The sequence below is a fragment of the Myotis brandtii genome, unplaced genomic scaffold, assembly GCF_000412655.1.
Source record: "Myotis brandtii unplaced genomic scaffold, ASM41265v1 scaffold127, whole genome shotgun sequence".
Taxonomy (NCBI): Eukaryota; Metazoa; Chordata; class Mammalia; order Chiroptera; family Vespertilionidae; genus Myotis; species Myotis brandtii.
In genome coordinates this window covers 2663045-2688231 of record NW_005354464.1, presented here as the reverse complement: position 1 = coordinate 2688231, position 25187 = coordinate 2663045, and the positions used below count along the sequence as shown (strand labels likewise).

At 35.3% G+C, this 25187-nt stretch overlaps 1 protein-coding gene across 6 annotated transcripts in view; it reads left to right on the top strand.

Moving 5' to 3' along the window:
- Positions 1-24621, top strand: part of DCUN1D1 (DCN1, defective in cullin neddylation 1, domain containing 1) — a 32468-nt gene extending 7847 nt beyond the window's left edge. For 3 of the 6 annotated variants that reach the window (XM_014534212.1, XM_014534215.1, XM_014534214.1), the window contains 7 exons: positions 2792-3008; positions 4640-4808; positions 5409-5420; positions 7256-7386; positions 17905-17987; positions 18215-18311; positions 19865-21749. In XM_014534212.1, the coding sequence (XP_014389698.1) occupies positions 2792-3008; positions 4640-4808; positions 5409-5420; positions 7256-7386; positions 17905-17987; positions 18215-18311; positions 19865-19944 (789 nt within the window). In that variant the 3' untranslated portion in view covers positions 19945-21749. Of the gene's footprint in view, positions 1-2791; positions 3009-4639; positions 4809-5408; positions 5421-7255; positions 7387-8522; positions 8567-17904; positions 17988-18214; positions 18312-19864; positions 21750-24466 lie in introns of those variants that run through there. The other 3 variants (XM_014534213.1, XM_005859502.2, XM_014534216.1) reach the window with 3 other exon arrangements.
- Positions 24622-25187: the final 566 nt, after the last annotated feature.

Below are 25187 nucleotides of genomic sequence, written 5' to 3'. Positions count from 1 at the left end.
ATATATATATATAGACATTATTTAATACATACACTTTTTTTCAAATAAAATATGACCTGGAATTAAATAAATGTAAATAAATGTATAATGTTGTTACTAGTTTGCGTGGGTAAGATGATTTTTTAATCTTTGTTCCCCCAACTTTCTAATATCTTGCTCTCTGACAGGAAGTCATTAGGAGAGTGAACAGCTCTTTTTGGCTTGCAGAATTGACTTAAGCTGTGTTTTTCCTTCTCTTCAACAAAAGTGGTTCAAGTTCCAGGGAACAGTGCATTGTATTTAATACTTTATGATGAAACCCCAAATAATCCTGATTGTTTTGCTGCCTCCAACAACAATTAGGAGAATGGGGGGAAAGTTATACAAAAGAAGTTGTATCAGGTTTAATTAAAAAATAATTTCCAGGATGTGGCCAGTAGTTACTCTTCTCAGTTAATCTCCGACACCTTATGCATTATACAGTGGTCACTGATGGCCATAGGGACCCTCAATACGTCCCTGTTCTTCAAAGAAGGATTGAAACATGTTAGGATACTATATCTTCCCAGGGAGAAAGGTATAGAGATTTAAAAAAAAAGTTTTTACTAACAAAAATTGAAATCAAAGTGGCTTCTTTTTAATTAAACAGTATATTAAATAAGACAGGAATCTTCCTTGGGATTTGATTTCATTGTGGGTTTGTTGCAATTGAATTATGTCTTGAAGAATCACTTTTCAAAACGGAAGAATCTTAGACATTTAAGAGATGTGTTGTATAATGGCATATGAGTTACTGGTGTCCAGAGGTGGTAGTTATTAATGAAGTAACAGAAGGTTAGTGGAGTTATCGTTTCTCCAATTTAATGAACAGAGGTTGAGATTTTAATCTGTAATTTTAAGCAATAGCATATTTACAGAGAGGAGTATGGCTGGCAGGTCAGACTCCAGGGCATAAACTTTTTCATGTTTGATTTTTGTATAGTGTTATTTTTACTTTGGGATAGGTGGAAATATATTTTTGGTAGTCTTTTTCCTGAAAATTTCAAAAGGCTTATAAATCTGTACAACAAGTAATGCGGTTTATATAAGATTACTATGATTTGGATTTATAAGACCTTTCTGTTCTTGTCCCATTTCCACTAATAATAACCTGGATAAGTTTTGAACTAATTCTTTAAACTTCTGGGTCTGTTCTCTCATCTGTACAATCAGGGGGTTGAAGTTTGTGATCTGTCAGATAAAGGATTCTGGGGTTCTCAGATGGTTGCTTAAACCATAGGACTCTGTCTATTAATGTATGCCATACATACATCCCTTTCCCTCCTTCATTTGCTGTAGAAGCTCAGGAAAAACCCAAGCTTAAAATTTTTTTTCGATTTTTTTTTTTTAAAGAGAGAGAGAGAGAGAGAGAGAGAGAGAGGAAGGGGAGGCAGAGAGAGAAAGAAACAAACAAACATTGATCCATTGCCTCCCATACACACCAGACTGGTGATCCAGCCTACAACCCAGGCTATCTGCCCTGACCGGGAATTGAACTCGACACCTTTTGGTGTATGGGATGACGCTCCAGCCAACCTAACCACACTGACCAGGGCTAATCCAAGTATTTTGCTGAGAGATGGTGTTAGGAGACAAGAATAATAGTGGAGAGGCTGACATTCCATAGGAGACTAGCTTGGGTGGGAGAGGAGGGAGAACATGGTCCTTAATAGTGGGAGAGAGTGCAGGGCCTAATTGCCTTGTTTCATTTTGCTTAGGGTTCAGGCCAGATGAGAAATGAATCAGTCTCAACATAAGGCAAGTGAGAAAAGGTTATTATTACAGTAGAGAGGCTTTTTGGAGAGAGGCTATGCTAGGCTCAGGCTAGGGGGAAAAGGTGGTTCTTTCAGGGGGGAAAAGGGAGAATCCTGTTTACCTTTGTTGGAAGGATGCATGGTAGTTCATATTTCAGGGCTTCTGATTTGAATGAAAATACGAAATTTTATTGGTAATTATCTTGGTTTCTGAACACCACCAGGAGAAATAGAAGCTACTCATAGTCTGTTGCTTTCTCACATTTGCTATAAAATAGCAAGAAAACAAGGGGTAGGGTTGGGAGGAGAATTGTATCCTATGTTTTTTATAGTGGGTTTTAGGACTGCAACAGACACCTGTTAATCGCAGTTACCCAGGGTCATTTGCCTGTTCTGGCTGGCTAGATAATGTCACCTTCCCCACCAGTCCTTATATGTATATCCCTTTAGAACAGTGGTTCTCAACCTTCCTAGTGCCGTGACCCTTTAATACAGTTCCTCATGTTGTGGTGACCCCCAATTTCATTGTTACAAATTGAACATAATTAAAGCATAGTGATTCATCACAAAAACAATATGTAATTATATATGTGTTTTCCGATGGTCTTAGGCGACCCCTGTGAAAGGGTCGTTCGACCCCCAAAGGGGTCACGACCCACAGGTTGAGAACCGCTGCTTTAGAACTTTGTGCTTGGTCAAGGTTTTGAGAGTAGCTATACTTCCCTTCTACAGCCTTTATACGTGCTCTCAGGATCCACTTTTAGAAGAAATGCAGGATGGTTGAACTTCCTTTGCCTCTGTCCTAGTTTCTTTTCCAAAATGATACTAAATTTTGTGTTTTAGATTTCTTAAAAATTTGTCTTTCTGATTAATAGATCAAAAATAAATCTTGAACTAAAATGTTTTAATAATTTATGAGGAAAAAGTATTGCTGAGTGATTAGTCAGGCATATAGAAATACCACTTTAGTGTTCTGTGATTTTTACATAGTGTTTCAGTTTATTTTCTGGTTTCAATAGAACAAGTTGAAATCATCGCAGAAGGATAAAGTTCGTCAGTTTATGATCTTCACACAATCTAGTGAAAAAACAGCAGTAAGTTGCCTGTCTCAAAATGACTGGAAGTTAGATGTTGCAACAGACAATTTTTTCCAAAATCCTGAACTTTATATACGAGAGAGTGTAAAAGGATCATTGGACAGGAAGAAGTTAGAACAACTATACAATAGATACAAAGGTGAGTGTTTACTTGTAACTTTAAATATTTTGAACCAGGTGTTCCAAAGTTACATGCTGCTTGTGAGAAATAATACATAGAACATATTTATAGGTATTTATATATATGTATAATACATAGAACATATGATATAGGTGGATATCTTAACAGAACTCTGTAGATCTTAGAATTACTTCAAAGAGATCTAAGATAAATTATTTTTCTCTTTTCACTAAAATTTTTTCTTAGCCTCTTTATTTCCTCCCCCATGATAGAGAGGAAATAGAGAAGAGGGGCTGGGGGGTATACTTCGCTTCTACAGCCTTTGAGAAGGGGGGCTGGGGGCCTTCCTTCCCCCTGCCCATTTCATAAAACTCAGCTGAACTGATTTTAAGAAAACCTGCATGATAATTTTAATAACCTTTAAAGAACTTATAAGTAATATATTTTTTAAAATATTTAAACAATACAAAATAGATGATTGAAGAAAAAGTTAATAGTTTCTCCATTTTTTCCTTATTTAGTCTCTTGAGGGAACCAGTATTTAATTCTGGTGTGGATCCTTCCATGTCCTTTTTGTTTATGCAGAAATATGTATACACAGTTTAAAATTTTTTTCAAAAATGGGATATTTTATGCATAATTCATTCTCCCAAATCAGAAAAGTCACTTTTTTTTTTTATTGTTAGAGATGTTAGCAAAGCACACTTGGCAGCAGCGTCTGAGTGCGTCTTTCTCCTTGTATTTGTCATTATTTAAAAGTTTTTCTGTCTGATAAGTAAATATTGATAGTTGGTATTTTTCTTTAATTTGAACAACAGATATTTATATTGTTGAGATTAGGATTTAATTGCTGAGTTTATGGTTTTTCTGATACTCTCAAGACGTAATTCTGTGGTAGAGTGAACTTAGTCTTAAGCAAAAAAAGATTTTTTTGTATAGAATACCGTTAATTTAGAATGCTTACTTAAAATATGGATAGGTTCAGTAAAAATCCTTTATCTCTGTATAGACTGTCTGATTTTCTGAATGTGTATGAGTATGGGACATTTTTCATATGAATAAATGAGACTTAAAAATCACGTGTCCATCTGTATATAAAAGTGGGTGGGGCAAAAGTAGATATGCAGTTGTTTGTATGGAAAAAAACAATAATAACACAAGAATGAACTTTGTGTTTTGTGTACTCACAACTATAAACCTACTTTTGCCCCACCCTGTGTATTCTCCTGTTCATCTTTCTATTAGAGTTTATGTTAGTATGTAGCATGAAGTGTGAATCCATCTTTTCACACTTTTATTAAATTTATTGGGGTGACATTGGTTACTAGGATCGTATAGGTTTCAAGTATACATTTCTATGATACATGATCTGTATGTTGCATTGTGTGCTCACTACCCAAAGTCAAACCATCTTCTGTCACCATATATTAGGCTCCCTCCACCCCCCACCACCTCCTGTTCATATTAAGAGTGCTATTTTGAGGGCACATTGGCTTTGAATATTACAGGAGGGAAATATTTAGTAATATTGCTTCGTCTTTGATCTATGTGATTATATTTTAATGGAGCATACAGCATTACCTTTTTAGTTTTAGGAATAGTATAATAAAGTATGGCATTAATTTAATATTGCATTGTTATTTGTGAAGATCCTCAAGATGAAAATAAAATTGGAATAGATGGTATACAACAGTTCTGTGATGACCTGGCCCTCGATCCAGCCAGCATTAGTGTGTTGATCATTGCGTGGAAGTTCAGAGCAGCAACACAGTGCGAGTTCTCCAAGCAAGAGTTCATGGACGGCATGACAGAATTAGTGTGAGTACATAATTATCAAAGGAAATTAAGGTTCGTTACTATGAGAATTACTATGGAAATGAATTATGGTATGAGTTTTTTAATGTAAACATAAATTTGTCAGCCCACAAACATTGTTATAACAGAAATGGGCTAATATGCTAATTCCTTCCCATGTTATCCAGTTTTCTGGGTTTGTCAAGTTATCTGTACAGTTAGTACAGCCTATTCCATTTGCATCGTACTTATATTAAAATAAATTATTTTAATTACTAATAAAACTAATATTTAACATGATATTGAAATGAGCAAGTTTTAAGGTATTTCATAATGTAAGGCTGCAAATTCTGAATTTATGAACACCTCTTAGAATTTAAAATTTTAGAAGTTACTAATCACTTTTTGTTCAGTTTATCTTGATATCTGATTAGCTTAAATGACTTGGGATAAATAAATTGAAAAGTCATGGGTAGAGGTTTTATTTATGGCCTCTAGTTGTCTGTATTTAATGAGGCTGCAAAAATACTCAGTCTATGGATAGGTAACAGGCTGTCCTTTGTTTTTAGCGGATGACTATTAAATAATAATAGCTAACATTTGTTGAACATTTTTTTATTTCAGGAACTGTGCTAAGTAAGTACTTCACCTACCTCTTCACAATAACTGTGTATGAGAAGTATTTATATCCCCATTTTAGAGATGAGGAAACTGAGGTACAGAGAACTAGAGTTAGGTAGTATTTTTTTTTTAAATATATTTTATTGATTTTTTACAGAGAGGAAGGGAGAGAGATAGAGAGTTAGAAACATCGATGAGAGAGAAACATCGGTCAGCTGCCTCCTGCACATCTCCTACTGGGGATGTGCCCGCAACCCAGGTACATGCCCTTGACCGAAATCGAACCTGGGACCTTTCAGTCCGCAGGCTGACGCTCTATCCACTGAGCCAAACCGGTTTTGGTGAGTTAGGTAGTATTAGAGTCAGGATTTGAACCCAGGCATTCTGACCTTGAGCCTGAGGTGCACTGTAATCAATCAGGGTCCAGACAAGACACAAAAATATATCAGTACTTTGAATAGGTTAAATTTAAAATATTGTGTTATGTAAAAGGAGCAAAAGAAAGCTTTGAGGTATAACAGAGGTTGCAGTTGTAAGAAACTGCCACCACCCCTGGAACTGAGGGAAATGAATAAGCAAGGAACCTAGACACTTAAGAGATCCCCACAGGGATTTCAGAGGAGAGGGCATGGCTGCCGCAGAACACAAAGCCTGTGATGCCTGCTTTGTCTGCCACTCTGATGAAGAAAAAAACTGGCTAGAGTCCACTTGCTGTGGGGCCATGTGAGCTGCCACCATTGGTAAACACTGCTGGGACCTTCCAGCACACTGAAACCCTTGCTCTCTGCAGAAAACAGACTGGGATAAGAAAAGTTCCTTTCCTCTTTCAGCCTTTTATTGCCCTCTGTTGGTAGAACCTAACAGTGAGCCAACTGGCAAGAAAAAGAAAATCTCACAATTTATAGTCCACTACAGATAGTCACAATTTAGGGCAAAGAAGAGTGGGTTTAAAGTTGAGAGGTAATAAATTAATAACTGGCCTAGACACTGTGTTCCACAGCCAAAGCTAGCCCCATCCTGAACTTGCAATTTTCTATGCTAAGACAGATGTTATTAAAACGCACTTTTTTTTCTTTTGAAACTGAATTTATGTACAATATGATGAACTTCCAAATCAAAATTTTAATTTACAAATAATGATCTGGGAGGCATTATAAAGAACATAGAAGGAAAATAAAAGCAAAAAGATCAGAAGAAACAGTGGAGTGATTGCTTTTGTAGATTCTATAAGAAATAGAATATTTCTACCTTAAGGCTGTTATATGGAAAATAAGACTAGTACTTGGACCCTTTCAACTCCTTAGAAGTTGAATGCTTTGCAAAAAATAGAGCTTACTGTGGATTCTAACTTCAGTTGGAAATGGTAGGGCGCTCAGCAGATACTTATACTTTATATGTAACAAAAAGTAACTTTTTAAGAAAAGTGCATTCTCACCGAAGTAAGAAATTATGCTTTCAGTTAGTTTGGAAGCTAGACATGTGATTTGTTACCATCAAAGGAGTATCTACTACAGTTTAAACTGGTGATTGTTGTTGATTAGTATACATTCTCATCTGTTCACAACAGCTGACTTCTACATTTCACGTGTGTTAATAGTCCAGTGAGTTATGTAATTAAAAGTAATGGCCCATTTCTTTTAAAAATAGTAATTATTTCTAACATTTAATCACTCCAGACCTTTTCTTCCTCTAACTAAACCCATACTCATTTATATAATGTAAAAAGAATGACAGCTGTCTGATTTTTAAAAAGTTCTATGAAATAAAGATAAGCTATCATAGGAATAAGTTAAGTCCTTAATTTATAGTGAAAAAGTTTTATTTTTTATAAACTTAATTTTACAATGTAGATGTGACAGCATAGAAAAACTAAAGGCCCAGATACCCAAGATGGAACAAGAATTGAAAGAACCAGGACGATTTAAGGATTTTTACCAGTTTACTTTTAATTTTGCAAAGAATCCAGGACAAAAAGGATTAGGTAAGAATTTTTAAAAATTATATTTGGTGTTTCAAATACATTCAAATACATTGACAGTGTCACTTGTTTTGTAATAGAAAGTTATGTGTTTTGAGCAAAAAATATGAAAATACCAGTTCCTGAAAAGCAATGAGAAACAGTGAACTTCTGGTTACTCGAAAAATACTGAGCACATTCAGAAATAGGGTTGGTTGCCCTGGATATCACATGTGAACCACTGATTTTTTTTTTTTTTTAAAGAACTGTACAGAAAATAAATACTTGTTAAAATTCCCCTGACATATGTATGTCCATTTGTTTATTTCCCAGAAGATATTATAGGGTCTTAGGATCAGAAGTTATTTCACTATGGATCTGTAGAATAGCTTTATAGAATTTGTAAATCATAAAATGATTTATTTGGAAACCATAAGAAAGACTTTAAAAAAAGATGATTATCATTCATAATCTTAACCTGAAATAACTACTGTTAACAATTTAGATTAATCTATACTGTATGTAATATCCATACATTTGGGGATGGCAGAGAGAATATGGAACTAAAAGCTACAGTATAATTTCCGTTTACCCAGAAAGATTGGACAGTAGCAGATAATATAAAATAACATGTGTGAGGGTTTTAGATAAAAGTGGAAATGAGTAAAAGCTGGAATGGTTGGGGCATGCTTCCTGGGAAGATGGGATGTGACTAAAGGGTTTGCTTTGGCTGGGCAAGGGAAGATAGAAGGTGTTCCAGTGAGAGGGTAGTTATGAATGAGGGTCTGAAACTTGAGAAATAAACTTGACTTTGTGGAAGCCAGAAAATGTTGACTTGATTTTAGTGCTTGTTTGGCGATTAAATTGGTGAAACACATTAAGGCTGAGTAACCACAGGCTTCTTTTAAAAACAGGACAGAAAGGTTTAAATTAGAATTTGTGGGCAATGGGGAGGCACTGAAGATTTTGATGATGGCAGTAACTTGCATTTAACATGAGCTTTCAGTATGCCTGGCAATGTGCTAAGGACTTTACATACACTGCCACATTTAATGTTTAACAACTTCATGAAGTTATTATTTCATTCAATAATTCACCACTTGCACTGTCCCAGGTACATAATAATAGAGCACTAGCCATTTTGTAACCTTACTTTGCAGATAAGGATACTGAGACACAGGCAGATTAAATAAGTTACCCATTGATTGAAGTGAGTTTGTTTTTTTATTTTGAATATACAGTAGTTGGAGAGGCTATTAGGAGTCTTTTGTACTAATTCTTCTTTATATTTTAGATTGGAGGGGGGGGAAAGCATTGAGAAAAAGATATGTGGATAGGGATTAGACCGAGCAAGTGATTGAACATTAGTGAGGAAGGGATGAATGTAGAACGTTTGTATGGAAGAATTGGCCTAAAGAGTGACCAACCTGAAACTGGTTTATAAAATATCTGTAAAGCAAAATTCTAAACAGGGAAGCCTCATCTCCAACTGATTCTTCAGTTTAGGTTGGATATTCTTACAGAAAAATTTCTCATTTTGCAGATAAAATAAGCTAGTATACCTAGGGTTGGTTTCTCTATCGTATATCTGTAGCCACCAGTTAACTGGGCTATTTTTTCTAGTCTTCTTTTGCTTTCCACACGTAAAAACCAATTAAAATGTTTAATTTATATGTATATACTAAGATAATTATTTTTGTTATGTTTAGAAATATAACACATTATTTTGGTAAGATTAAACAAAATGTGAATATCAATGATGATTTAAAGGGGATGAATCTATTTCTTACTTATATCCCCTAGCCCTTACTGGAGTACAAAATAAATAATATTTTTGGGTGAATATGTAGTTTTGATATTGAATCTTAGTTTTTATTATATGATGAAAATAAAGCAAAACTGAACTTTTTAAGCTATTGGATATATTAATATGATGGTAAATTGGATTTTTAGATTACAGACAAAATTGAGAAAAGGATTATGCAGAAGAATTAAGTTTAAAAATTATGTTTATTCTTTTATCTAGTAGGTATTGAGCTTAAGAAAAATGGTATAGTGTTTTTGTTTTGCAAGATGAAAAGAGTGCTGAACATTAGTTATACAACAGTGTGAATGTACCTAACACTACTGAATTGCACACTTAAAAATGTTTAAGATGATACATTTCATGTTATGTATGTTTAACCACAATTTTCAAATTTGTTTTTAAGCTCCTCCAAGCCATAGAATGTACAACAGAGTGAGCCCTAATGTAAAATATGGTATTTAGCTAATAATATACCTATATTGGCTTATCAATTACAAGATGTTAAAAATACTGGAAATGAGGGGAAGGGAGAGAGAGGTTTTGGGGAACTCTCTGTACTTTTCCCTCAATTTTTCCCATAAACTTGAAACTAAAACTAAAATTGTCCTAATTAAAAAAAGAAAACTGTAATAAAAATAAGTCATAGTTTCTCTTTTTGTTTTGCAATGGTGTTGGGTGTCAGGAAATGTAATGACTTGTTTAGTTGAAGAACTTGATTAAAAAGAAAAGTTTTCTTGACAGCCTTTCCAAGGGTTTACAGGGCTCATATATTGAAGTGTATTTGGCAGAGAGTAATTAGAAAATCATAGCAGAGGAAGTGAGGTCCAAAACAAATTGGCAAAGACTAACAGTGACAGCACTGTGGTTTATTCATATACTAGAGGCCCGGTACACCAAATTCATGAACTGGGGGTGTCCCTCAGCCCAGCCTGTGCCCTCTCACAGTCCGGGACTCCTCGCTCCTTACCGCCTGCCTGCTCACCACTCCTTACCACTCGGCTCGCTGCTCCTTAGCGCTGCTGCAGAGGCAGGAGAGGCTCCCGCCACTACTCTGCACTTGCCAGCTGTGAGCCCTGTGGGAGCACACTGACCACCAGGGGGCGGCTCCTGCATTGAGCATCTGCCCCCTGGTGGTCACTGCACATCATAGCAACTGGTTGTTCTGCTGTAACTGTCACTTAGGCTTTTATTATATAGCAGGGGTCCTCAAACTACGGCCCGCAGGCCACATTCACATACAAATGTTGTATTTGTTCCCGTTTTGTTTTTTTACTTCAAAATAAGATATGTGCAGTGTGCATAGGAATTTGTTCATAGTTTTTTGTTAAACTATAGTCCGGCCCTCCAACGGTCTGAGGGACAGTGAACTGGCCCCCTGTTTAAAAAGTTTATAGCCTAGAGGCCCAGTGCATGAATTCATGCATGGGTGGGGTTTGACCGGCCCGCCCCGATTGGGGCTGATTGGGCCAGGCTGGCTGGGGCGAGGAGCCGCGGGCAGTTGGCGGGCCAACCCTGCCTCTGATTGGGGTAGGGAGGACTGATTGGGGGCAGGGCCACCTGGGGGGAGGGGCTGCAGGTGGTTGGCTGTCCCCACCCCCTGGTTGAACTCCTAGTCGAGGGGACAATTTGTATATTAGCCTTTTATTTTTATTTATTTATTTATTTATTTAAAAAAAAATATTTTATTGATTTTTTACAGAGAGGAAGGGAGAGAGATAGAGAGTTAGAAACATCGATGAGAGAGAAACATCGATCAGCTGCCTCCTGCACATCTCCTACGGATGTGCCCGCAACCCAGGTACAGGCCCTCAACCGGAATCGAACCTGGGACCTTTCAGTCCGAAGGCCGACGCTCTATCCACTGAGCCAAACCGGTTTCGGCATTATTAGCCTTTTATTATATAGGATTATTATATAGGATAGCTGTGCTAGTGATAGTAAGAGCTGGTGTTTCCATTTTTTGTCATTGTCTATAACCTTATTTCTTATAACAGTAGGATGGGGTGCTTCCTTTATCACCATCTGCTTCAGTCACCTACAATTTCTGATAGTCTTCTGAATCTTAAATTTTTGAAAGGGACTTCATAAGTTCTCTATTAGATCTAAAGTAGCATCCGTACCTGATGTTCATTTAGCTTTTACTTTTGAACATACGGAAAGTGGGCATTTTGTTTTAGGAAGTGGTCCATTCTCTTCACTGGATACGCTTATCACACAGTTCTTCCTTACAAGCTAACATCTTTGTCTTTATAACTTCCATCATTGCTCTTATTTGTCCTCTACACACAGAGGAAGTCTAACCTTAAAAGGTCACTATCACCCTTCTCCTTTGTTCCAGGTCAGTATCCCAATTATTTTAACTATTCATTTGAGGAGACCTTTATTATTCCTGTTACTGTCCCTTGTAGACACATTTCTAGTCTTTCAGTTTCTTTCAGAATAGAGCTCTTGAAGCTGAACATAATACTTCAGACCGAGGCTGTTTAATGTAGAACACCGTAAGTCTGTTATTTCTTGTGGGACTGATTGTTTATTTGGTCAAAAATGACATTTGTTCTTTAGCGACCCTGTCATTTTGAGGACCATCCTGAACTTTAGACTAAAGTCTGTAGGTTATTTTCTTGTAAACTGTGGTTTTCAGGTAGAATCCTACACCTGTTAAATGATTAAAAAGTTTTTAACATTGTTAAACATTTACTTTAATATTTAGGAATAATTTTATTGATTGTTTTTAAAGTGTATTTTCATCTATAAAATCCTCTTTGGCTCTTGTAACAACCCTTTCTGCTAAGTAAAAAGAAACCTGTTATCCTCTTTTCATGATGAGGAAAATCACGTTAGAGAGGCTGACTTATTAAAAGCCCGTAACTTTAGAGTTATGTGAGAACTGCGATTCAACCTCAGATCTGACTGCAATTTTTGCATTTTTAAAATTACACTATGTTGTGCTAACTGTAGATATTTCTAAGTAAATGAAAACATTTTGAATAGAAGTTTTAATCACTATTCTGTCCTCCCTAGTGAGTTGGCAACATTTTGTTTCCTGTAGGGACAGTGTTTGGATCCAATCTTCATTCATTTTCATGTTCATCTGGCACTCAGTTGATCATCTTTTATGAAATCCCACATTGGCCTTTTGATTCTACTTGAAAGAATGGCACAGGGATTACCTCTGTTTGCATTTTTTAAAAAATATATATTTTATTGATTTTTTACAGAGAGGAAGGGAGAGGATAGAGAGTTAGAAACATCGATGAGAGAGAAACATCGATCAGCTGCCTCCTGCACACCTCCTACTGAAGATGTGCCCGCAACCCAGGTACATGCCCTTGACCGGAACCGAACCTGGGACCTTTCAGTCTGCAGGCCGACGCTCCATCCACTGAGCCAAACTGGCTAGGGCTCTGTTTGCATTTTTAATTTTACTATAAGGGCTTGTCTCTTTTTCTCTGCATTTTCCTTCTATTCTAACTGCTTTTATTTCTTTTTATCTTATTGAATTTGTTCTTTTCAATACTGCTTTAGAATCCATAATAATACATTTTTAAAATTATTTTTAAAAAAGTAATAGTAAGGAACTCATTATTTACCACGCCCCATTTTAAATGTTTTATATGTATTAACTCATTTATTCCTTAACAACAACCTGTGAGAGTACATACAATTATTTTAAACTGAATTAGAGATGTGAATTCAGTTGTCCAAGATCATTAACTAGTGCTAGAGTTGAAATTTAAGAGGCTGAAACTATGTTAAAGCACTTCTCTCTAGTTAGGCTATTCTCTCTGTCACTCAAACATTTCTGTCTAAAGACACTTTTTCTTGTGCTTGTGGCAGTTAACATTTTATCTCTGTTCAATTTAATTTTATCCCTGTTTCAACTCTTAATTTTAACTTCTTTTTGAGTATTCCTTTTTCATTCAACATTTATTGACTGCTTAACTCTGAGAGCATGGTGTCAGGAGCATCTTAAGTCTGTCTGTTTGGGTGAGTTTGCAAAGTCTCTCAAAGATTGAATTACACAGTTTCAAGGACAAAAGAAAAAGAAGTCATCTCTAATATGGAGAGAGATGGAGCACCTTTGAGAGTTAAACTGCTAGTAAGTTCATTTGACTAGAGATGTAGATCTTATCTGAAGGCAATAGAAAATGAAATCATTGTAAACATCCTATATAATAAAAGCCTACTATGCAAATTGTCCCCTCTGGAGTTCGACAGCTTGCTATGATGTGCACTGACCACCAGGGGCAATGCAGAACATGGTGGGCTTCAGCAACATGGTGCTGGCAGCGGGTGGCAGTGGAGGTGCTGCCAGCCCGATGGACTCTGATGAGAGCAGGACCGTGGTGGGATGGTGGAGCAGGTGAGCAGGCGGCACCAGGCCATGGCGGGGTGCCAAGTGGGGCTTTGGGGCTGTGAGGCTGGGGGCTCGAGCTGGGGCGGCGAGCCTGGGGACGGGAGCTGGGGGCTGATCCCCGCAGGCCACCCTGAGGGACCCCACCTGTGCACAAATTTGTGCACCAGGCCTCTAGTTTTTCAATAAAAATTTTTGAGCTGTTTTAGGCTTACAGCAAAATTGAGCAGAAAGTACAGAGATTTCCCATATACCCCCTTTCACACATGCTTAGTTTCTCCCATTATTAACCCTCTCCCCTCCACCCCCAAGCATTATCACCCAAAGTTCAAGTTTACATTAAGGTTCATTCTTGGTGTTGTACATTTTGTGGGTTTGGACAAATATGTAATGACTTATATCCACCATTATAGCATCATGCCCTAAAAATCCTCTCTGCTCTGCCTACTCATCCTTTCCTCCATCCTAATCTCTGGCAACCACTGATCTTTTTACTGTCTCCATAGCTTGCCTTTTCCAGAATGTCATACAGTTGGAATTATACAGTATGTAGCCTTTTCAGGTTGACTTCTTTCACTTAGTAATATTAATATGTATTTTTCTCCATGTCTTTTCATGGCTTAATAGCTCATTTTATGTTAGCACTGAATAATATTCCTTCATCTGGATGTACCACAGTCAATATATCTATTCACCTTCTAAAGGACATCCTGGTTGCCTCCAAGTTTTGGCAGGAATAAAGCTATTGTAAACATCTACGGGCAGGTGTTTGTGTAGACATAAGTTTTCACTTCGTTTGGGTAGATACCACAGAGTGTGATTGCTGGATCTTATGGTAAGCATATATTTAGTTTTATAAGAAACTGCCAAACTGTCTTCCAAAGTGGCTGTACCATTTTGCATTCCCATCAGCAATGAATGAGAGTTCCTGTTTCTCCAAACCTTCGCCAGCATTTGGTGTTATCAGTGTTTGGGAGTTTGGCCATTCCAAAAGGTGTGTAGTGGTATCTTGTTGTTTTAATCATTGAAGAATTTAACATGGAAGTGACACCAAATTAATATGCCTGAAAGCTTCATTTGAAAGCACTGTTGATCCTTTAAAAGGCGTAAGGGCAGAACTAGAGGAAGAGACTGGTTATGAAGCTGTTGCAGTGATTTAGCTAGACATGAAGATGACCCTAGTATAGGCCTGCCAGTGGAGATGGAGAAGTTAGAACGAGAGAGCTTCAATTGGAAGTATGTAATGAAGAAGAGAGGGGTTTCCCTACATTTCTCAACACACTTAAGGGATATTTGGAAACGTGGGGGATGTCTATTGGGTGTCATAATGACTGAGGGTTTCTGCTGACATTAGGGGGATGCTAAATGTCCTGCAGTACATAGGACAGTTCCTTAGAATGAGACGTTTCATTGAGAAACACTGTAGGGTGATGCTATTTATTAAGAGAAATGGAATAGCAGGTCTGTAGAGGTGAGATAATGAGTTCAGTCTGAGCCCTATTGAATTTGAGTTTTTTTGTGGCTACCATTTGAAGATGTCCTTAGCCAGTGGTTCTCAACCTTCCTAATGCCGCGACCCTTTAATACAGTTCCTCATGTTGTGGTGACCCCCAACCGTAAAATTATTTTCGTTGCTCCTTCATAACTGTAATTTTGCTACTGTTATGAATCGTAATGTAAATATCTGATATGCTATATGTGTTTTCCGATGGTCGTGACCCACAGGTTGAGAACTGCTGCTTAGGCAATTAGATATATGAATCTAGAAAAATAGAGATAGAAGTTTCAGATTTAGGAGTTATTAGTGTGAAAAAAGGTAAAGGTTTGAAAAATCCGAGGGAAGTAGAAATGGTTATTGCTGACATAAAGTGTTACAGAACACCGACATTTCATGGATGAATGGAGGAAAAGGAGCCTGTAAAAAGGAGTAAGAAGGCTAGAGAGGACAGAGGAAAGTCAGTAAGGTGCTACCATTAAAGCTGAAAGAAGTTCCATCTAGGAGGTGTGCTCTTGTTCTGTCAAATATTGCAGAGGGCGAAGTAAATTAAGGACATAAAAGTGTTTACTTGGGAACCAAAAGGGTGTGGTAACCCTCCAGAGATCACTTTTAGTGGAGTGAGTTGCAGAGGTAGAGACTGGTTTATACAATTAAATAGTGTGTGGGAGGTGAGGAAATGGGGTAATGACTGTAGATGACAAAAAGTTCTCTTTTACAACCTGAACTTTCAAACATCAGACATGTACACTCCTATTCTTGTCAGAGTCTTAGGTATTAGCTGACAAATGGGCATTTATAGGTGTCTCATGTTTTGCAGTTATTTGAATATTTCATTGTTTCTCATTCTTATTTTGTTAAAATTAGTTTAAAAGAAAAAATGTAACACTAATGAGCTTAGTTCTTATACATTTAATGCATTTGAAGTGCAGAAGAAAATTATTAAGCATATTAATAACAGCAGATCTTGTTCTGCTTGCTAATAACAGCAGTTTTACTTTTAACTGCACTTAAAGCTTGACAATTGGTTGGTAAAGAAAAGGACAAAATGAAAGAACCTGGAAGGAATTTTGGGTATAGAGCTTTACAGACTACAAAGATTAAAAAGGAATTATGATGGGAATTGGTGGTGTCATATTTCTAGTTCTCTTAAAACATGGGGACCTGAGTTTGACTTTCAGACATGTTTTAGGAACACATTACGTATAACAGTAGGAGATTATCTGTGAAGGGAAGGAGAAAGAGCATAGCTAGTAAGGTAATGAAAGACCCAAGAAATACTTTTTAAACATAGCTGATAACCTGAGGGGGAAAGCCAGAAGAAGGCAAAGTTGAAGATGTAGGAAGGGAGGAAAATTAAAAGACAGTAGACAAGATTCCTTGAAGAGGCAGGGTGGTACTGGATCCAGAATAGTGGTGCTAGGGGCTTATCTTTGGATAGGAGGAAAAAACTCCATTGAGTTTAAAGGAAGGTAAGTACATTTGCACGTGGGACCATAGGAAGTGGCATTCATTCAGCAGTTTCTCAATAATTGCTGTGTGTTTCAGTCTGCCAGTTTGCGTATATGTAGTCCCTGTCCTTGAAGTGGTTGAGATCCTATGAAGATGGGATTTTTTTTCTCCTTATGGCCTTTTTATATTTTCCTTTAAGATAGGATGTGAGCCTTTTTGGAGTCCTTCCTAGTCTCTCATGATTCCCCAGATTATCAAGAGTGTTTTGGAGATAATATCTAAAAGGACTTTTAACACATTGTGCACCAGTAGTTTTATTGCTAGCTTTACCCAGAGGCCAGATAAGTTTCTATTGAACGAATACAAAAAACATTTTACAAAATATCATACTTTAAAAAGATATTAGCTTGTAAGAACATGTAATAAATAACTTCAAAATGCAATGGGTGTTTAATTTTAAGGCATGCCTTTAACATTTATGTAAAACACTGTGTAATAGGAAAACATGAGAATGCTCATGATCTGCCCGCATTGTGTTAAGTTACTTAGGATGAAATTTTTCCTGAGCTGGAAATGTAAATTTACTCATTAAAGCTTGGTACTTTAACTGCTTTAGTTCCTTGAAAGAAATGATGGGTCTTTCTCTCTGTCATATGACAGGAATAGGTCTTTGTCATGTGGCAGTATTGCTTCTTTACCCTTTTCTGCTACAATCATAATTAAATGGGCATTATATAATTTCATCAAATTTTTAAAACAAATCTTAGTTTATTAATTTTAATTTTTAAATAAAAATTAATAGTCTCCTCTAGGACAGGATCAGAGAGCTAACATCTTGGAAAATTGGTTAGGATTGTATATAGAAATTCTTTGCATTACAACTGTAGGTGTATGTCAGTGGTTCTCAACTAGGGGCAATTTTTTCTCTCAGGGGACCTTTGACAATGTCTGGAGACATCTTTGGTCGTCACCACCAGGGATAGGATGGAGCTGATACTGTCATCTGGTGGTTAGACACCAGGGATGCTGCTATTGCTACAATTCATGGGGCATCCCTCCACAACAAAAAATTATCTGGCTCAAAATGTCAAAAGTGCTGAGGTTGGGAAATACTGGTATGCATTAACATTTGAGTACTGATGAACTAGTCAGGCATGCTTATTACATTATCTAATTGAAACTTCAGATACACCCTTTGAGGTAAGTGGTATTCTTCTTGCCCCGATGGACTGTCCATTGGTGCCCAGGATACAAACCTTGGGCTTATTTCTTTTAGGGAATTTTAATAAGTAAGTATTCAGAACACAAGGGTTAGTGTTTTCTTTTAGGTGTTTTTTTTTTTTTTTTTTTAAGTCTGTCTTTGGTCTCACCTGTTTTTTGTTTTTAAGGACAAATATTCATGGCATTTGACATAATTTATTTTTAATATTACAGATCTAGAAATGGCCATTGCCTACTGGAATTTAGTGCTTAATGGAAGATTTAAATTCTTAGACTTATGGAATAAATTTTTGTTGGTAAGTTCATGTTTTCTGCAGTTCCTTGTTTTCTCTAAAATTTTGTTTTGTTTGAAAATAAATATTTTAAAGCATGATTGACTCTTATCAGAGCATGTAATGAACATAGAATGAGAAATTTGATTAGTAAAATTTCTATACACAAATTGGTTTGCATTCTTGTATTTAGTATCATCTGGACTTAAAAAAAAAACTCTTTTTAGTGATTTGGATTTTTTTTTAAATAGGAACATCATAAACGATCCATACCAAAAGATACTTGGAATCTTCTTCTAGACTTCAGTACAATGATTGCAGATGACATGTCTAATTATGATGAGGAAGGTAATAAAAAGTTTTGCCCTTCCAGTTTTTTGTTTTTACCTGCCTTCTTTTATCATATACTTTGAACTTCTTGTCTACTTCTGTTTTTCTTGGAGTTGGATTTCCCTCTTCTGAGCTTTTATTTGTGCTCTTCTAAATGTATGGAATGCCTTCATTTCTTTATCAATCTATAGTTTCTTTAAATACCAACTTAGTAGTCATGTCTTCCAGAAAGGCATGAGTAATTTTCATTCATGTTTAGAGATTTTCAGTTTATTTTAGGAAACCTGTTCTCTTAGGAAAGTACTTTTATACTTATATGTATATCTTTTATTTATTATGTGTTTGTCTTATCTCTGAACTTGGAATATTAAACTCCTTAAGGTTAGTGACTTTGTCTAATTTGAAATGTACTTCAGCTGCCTACTATAGTACTATTGGCATTCAATAAATATCCACTGATTAAATGCTTTTCTGTTATTTCTTCATGTAAAGATGATGATGCTACCATCTACTACCTGTTTATCTAGAAGTGGCAGTGATTTACATTGACTTCTTCATACATACCGAGTCCCCCTTGAAAATTAGCTGGATCTGTTTTTGAGATTGTTGAACAGACAGAGGTGTTCTTTGAGAAATCTCCAGTGACCTTGGCCTCCTTGAAAGTGTCTTGGAGCCATTCATATAATCTAACCAGAGATGGTCTTTATTCTCTCTTTTCATTGTAATTTATAGTCTTCACTAAAAAGTAAGAAAAGCCTAATCTTGCATATGAATGATAATTGTGCTGCTAGGCTTTACAGGAAACTGAAAACTTTCTGATTTAGAGGTTGGCATGTGAATGTATAGAGGCGTGCAGTTTAAAATTTTTTAGTATTTATCATGAAAAAGATAGATTTGGATACTTGCTGTTAATTTTCTTAAGATTTTTTTGTAAGATTTCCAAAAAATGCCTGAAAATTTGTTTCCTCCTACCCACTATGCTTTCAGCACTGGCAGCATGCCAGTATATTATGGTCATTCCTAGGTTGCCAGTTTTGACCAAATTACTGCAGTGGCCTGACTTCAGTGGCTTTCAGAAAACCATATTATTATTATTATTTTAAAAATATTTTTATTGATTTTAGGAAGGAAGAAAGGGTGAGGGGGAGAGAGAGAGATAGATGAGAGAGAATCATTGATCGGTTGCCTCCTGCATGCCCCACACTGGGGATGGAGCCCGAAACCTGGGCATGTTCCCTGACCAGGAATTGAACCATGACCTGGTTCCTAGGTCGACGCTCAACCACTGAGCCACTCTGGCCAGGCAAACCGTATTATTGATAGATTACCAGAAGAGTTATTCTTATCACTCGAAAAATGACCAAGTGTTAGAATAATAGAGCAGAGAGAATACAAGAAAACTTTAGGTAGAAACTCTATAATGCTTGAATTTTGAAAGTCCTATCAATGGGAATATTTATAATGATACTTTATTATGTGGAAGGTAGTTAAAATATAAAGGAACCTATTAAAATGTTAGTCTTATTCCTGCTTTTCTTTCTTTCCTTCCTCCCATATATTTTTCCCCCTAGGAGCATGGCCTGTTCTTATTGATGACTTTGTGGAATTTGCACGCCCTCAAATTGCTGGGACAAAAAGTACAACAGTGTAGCACTAAAGGAACCTTCTAGAATGTACATAGTCTGTACAATAAATACAACGGAAAATTGCACAGTCAATTTCTGCTGGCTGGACTGAACTGAAGATCAATCCTCCTAATTCAGACTGAGGGTTGAGACAAAACTTTAAGGATACATCTTGGACCATATCGTATTTCATTCTTCTAATGGTGGTTTGGGCTTGTCTTCTAGTCTGGGCCGCTCTAACCATTTATAATTCTACATTGTGGATTTCATCTTATATCTGTGGACCATCCTAGTTTATTCTCCCATAAGTCTTAGAAGCTTTATGGTGATTATTTTGAGGTTTCCATTCTTGCATAAAGCACAATGCTGTCTTCATCAGAAAACAGTTTGGCATAAGAATTAAACATGAACATCACAAACAATTTATAAAAACTTCTTAAATATATGCTTTGGGCTAGTTGCAAAGACTATGCTAATAGCACTTCCAATGAGAGTGATATATTTAAGTGTACCAGATCTGGAATGGTGTTTTGGTTTGGGGGATTTTTTTTTCCTGGAAAATCACTTGTATTGTTGATGTGAGTAGAGAATCTGATGAAAAAAATGTCAAAATAACCAACGTGAAAATTTTTTAGGATAACTTCTTGTGCCTACCTGAAAAATTTATTGTGTTTCAGACCCTCGATTTCAAAAGGTCCCACAGACCTACTCTCCTTATCTTACCTATGTTTATATATAGTTGTCCTACAGGGAGCTTTTATTTAGAAAATGTCTGCATAATGTTAGATTCTACTGTCTACATTCTGCAGCACATAATTGGATTTCATTATGATTTTGAAATGCTTATATGCCTGTTGAATAAGTTAAACTATTTAATTTGTTTTGAATGTTTTAGATTGCTACACAATACAATATTCTAAATTTAGGCATGAGGGTTTATTTTATTTTTTTAGCACACCATGGAACAAAAATGAAATTTTCTTAATTTATAAGAAGATAGTAGGAATTAAATTTTGAAAATGGTTGTGAATGAGCCATGACGTTCAATCCTCATAGGTACTGCTTTTTCAGACAAATAGTCCATTTTTGATGACCTTATTTTGTTGAAACTGCTTTAACTGCTAATCACTGTGGTTGCCAAATACTTCAGGAGCAAAGATTTTCAAGCAAGCATGCACTTGATGCAAAATACCAATCTGGCTTCTATTTTTGTAAATTATTCAGTCTCTACTGTTTTTGTTTCACTCAAATTTGATGTTTTCACGTCAAAGCAGAATTCTATCTTGTATGTATTATATTCATTACAAGATCTATGAACTGCTTTTATGCTGAAAATGCTGATTTTCCTGTTCACTTCCTAACACATGAAGGAGGATTTATTGCTTTTTAAAAGATTTCTGTAAGGTAGGTTAAAAAATGTAAAACTTCAAATGTTGGATGCCTATGGACTTTAACAGGAATAGGTTTTGCTTGGTGTATCCATGCACTCTCTAAGATCTAATGTTGAAATTATCAAAGGAATGTACTTCAGATTAGCAGTACGTTTTAGATGTGGAAATGGTTTTAAGAACAATGACATATTAAGACCACTTTTTATTTACATAATTTTGAAGTTGACTAGGAAGGTTTCCCACAGATCTTATATTAATATTCCAATCATATTCTTCCAAAAGAAAAATTTGAAAATTTCTATTCAGGTTACTGGAATTGGTTATTTGAAAAAAAAAAAAAAAAAGGAAGAAAAAAGAATCCTGCTGCTTCCCTTTCAAGTATTTCCTGATTTCATATTTGTAAATATAAAGAGGAACTTCAATTATGAAAAAATTTAAAAGATATATGTATTATTTTGTTTCCTGTCTTGAAGATTTTGAGTTATGGTATTGTTTTCAGATAGATTAATTCAAGTATGCGGTGTCTTGAAATGAGATCCCATTCGTTTTTTCCCCCTGTTATAAATTGTTTTTCATAAAAGTCTGATATTGGTTCATGGCCTAGTGCCTTGGGGTTTTACAGACTTTTCCTTTTAAATGTAAGACCTTTTCAACAAAATAGTATTTGTCATCAGTTTGGTACTAAACATTTATAATTACTGTGTAATTATAAACAAAAATACATAATCTTTGAATATAATTATGTAGCATAAAAGTTAAGGTTGTTCACTCTATGATGGCATCTTAGAATTAAACAATATTATTTCTAGGGCTGAAAAGAGAAGACTGATTTAATGTGGTATGATTACTCTGAGGATAAATGTCTGGTTACAGGGAATATTCTGTACTAAAAATGCTTACACGTATGGTTGTGTGTGTGAGTGCATGCATGTGAGTGCATGTCTGTGAGAAAGAGGTTGAAAGACGCACGCATGCACGCACTTGAATTGCTTTAATTCATTAGTGTTTCCATTTTCATTCTGGTAAACTCCCCATGCTGATTCTTTGTTTTTAACTGAACCACAGGTACAGTTTCTTCTTTGCCAAATGTCAAAACAGGTACACATTTTAAAATATAATGCTTTTAAAATACTAAAGTGTATAAAATTAGAAGTGCCCACATATAAAAATACTTGAGATCAAGATTATCTTCAGTGACTATCACCGGCATATCTCTGTAAGTTCAATTGTGTTCCTTACAATCCCTGTCATATTACAACAGAGGCAATAAAAGCTTCAGTGAAATTGCCATGCCTAAATCTTTTCACACATTATTTCAGTGTAATATTTTTAAAGACTAAAATATACCCGAAACTTATCCAGGAAGAATAATTTCCCTGGAAAGAGCATTGTAATGGCAAGTTTTAGGGAGGAAAGACATGCCAAGTCTTGTTTACTACATTTAAAATGTTTACAGCTATACTGGGCTGCTTTATTTAATTAACAGTACTGTAGTTGTGTAATATGGCATTGTAAGTATGTGTTCTTCATTAGACTTTTTAAAAAAAGTTTTAATGAGAGAAAGTAAACTTAATAAAATACATGGGAAATCTTTTATATAATATCCTTACTGGGGAATTCTTATTTAAGCAAGGTATACTATTTTTTTTCCTCAGAAAGACTTAAGTGAATGAAGTGTTCTATTTTTTATTTGATGATAAGAAGTTTGAGTAGTTGTAGCTAGTTTAATGTGCACTTTGCTTAGATTTTTTTAAAAACATGTTACTATTAAGACTACGTATTGTAAACCTTCTGTAACTTTTACTTATGAATGACAGAAGAAAGTTAAACCTAATGAAATAATTTTGGAATAAAAAAAAAAGAAAGTGGTGCTGGGGAAATTTATTATAGTTCACAAAGTATGCCTTTGTAAACCTGAATCAACTTTTAGCAAGAATTAATTTATGTAGTTCTAAATGTTAATTTGTGTATATTTAATAGAAAATACTTATTTGGCACCTCAGCAGTTTTCTTTAAATGTTTATACTTTTAACAATATGATTTATATTGAATACATAGATGTTTTGATAAGATTTTATCAAATTTGGTAATGTAATGCTAAAATGTTTTTAAAATGTGAACTATTTAACATATATCTTAATAACTGAGGACACAATACCTGGATTGTGATTTCTACATAATGTGATAATTAGGGTTCAAATTATGGCTCATCATTTAATTGATTATAAACAAGTATATTTCTGAACTCTTGCCTCCATTTTTACAACCATATAGCAATAATTTCTATTTTTATTTTATAAAAATGTGAAGTTCTATATTACAATACCTTTACCTTTGATTTCTGAGGGGAAGGGGTTTATATTTGACAGTTTAGATAAATTTGAAAATTCGTAATAGTACACGCTCCTTTCCCAGGTTTATCCTTACTATTTGTTGCCATTTTGGTTGAATACTTGGCTTGATTTGTATCTGATTCTGGAGGCAGATAATGCTGCTGTTTGTTTTTCTAATCTCAATACAGTTACATAAATGGTTTTACCAGAGCATTCTTGCCATCCTATTTTCTTAATGGCCTTTTGGATAATTGGCATTTCCTGCTGACCAGCTAATTTATATGACAACTTTCCACTGGGTTCAATGTTTTGTGTTAATGTGGCTTTTGACTTTGGTTGACTTTTTTTTTTTAAATGTCATAAGGAGGGAAATTCTGATAAAAGATGCACAGCGTTTGTTGTAGTAGATGAAATTCCTGAAAGCAATGTCTTTATTTATGGAATTTTAAAGGCATATTATTTTGTAAATCATTATAATTATCTATTTTTAAAATTGAGATTATAAAACGTGTATTTTAATTTATATATCCAAGTTTTTCTTATGAGTTTTGCTTAAGTATGTTTTATTTGTTTTGTATTTATGCTGTGCAAAATCAATGTTGCTTGTCCTAGAACATTGGTTTTTAAGCCATACCTTAAGGCTGCTGTATTTCTTGAGGTTGGGCCATAGCAAGCAGGCTGGCTCTTCTTCCACTTCATCTGTAGCTTTTTACTTTAATCCTTGTAGAACTTGGCATTGCATATGAGATTTTTTTGGGGGGAGGGGAAAGTGTTTGGTTAAATTTTTTTTAATGGCTGGCTTAGAGGGAAATCCTCTTTGACAGGTTTTTCAGTGGACTGGAAAGAGATGGAATCAAACTGAAATTAAAGCTGGCCTGGTCATAGAAGACAGCACTGCTCTGAAAAGAAGAATCAGATCATTTTAAAGCAAAAAATAATTTGAACCGAAATAATGAAAAGAAAGCTTGATTTAAAATAATAAAAAAATTTGAAACTTATCAGAGGCAGCATATGAGTAGCTTAATGACCAAATTTTTTTAAAAAAGGATAATGCTCATTTTATATTTAAAATATATATATTAAAATTTTATTTCAGATTATGAAATATTCTAAGAAAATTAGTATCTAATGGAAAACTTGGGCACTAACAAATGGATGTTTCACTAAAAGGAATACTGTGGGGCATAAGATTAGGAGAAAACACAGTGGCTAAGAGAAAAGGCTAATGTAAGCTGCAGACAGTGATTTGTTAACATTACACATAGCTAAAAGTAATATTTTGCTCAGTAAGGTTTAGAGATGTGTGTACTTGGAATCCTTTAAAAATAGCATGTTTTGTTTTTAAACAAATGCTAATAATATTCTTAATCCTGATAATATATTCGTTGTACTGAAGTTACAATGAATAGGCTGTCAGCCCGAGCTTTAAAATAGTCATTCTTAAGAGTTTGTTGTACTGTACTTTAAAAATATAGCTTTATTGAAGTATAATTTATATGCCATAAAATTCACCCCCTGTAAGTATACGATTTAATTACAAATTTA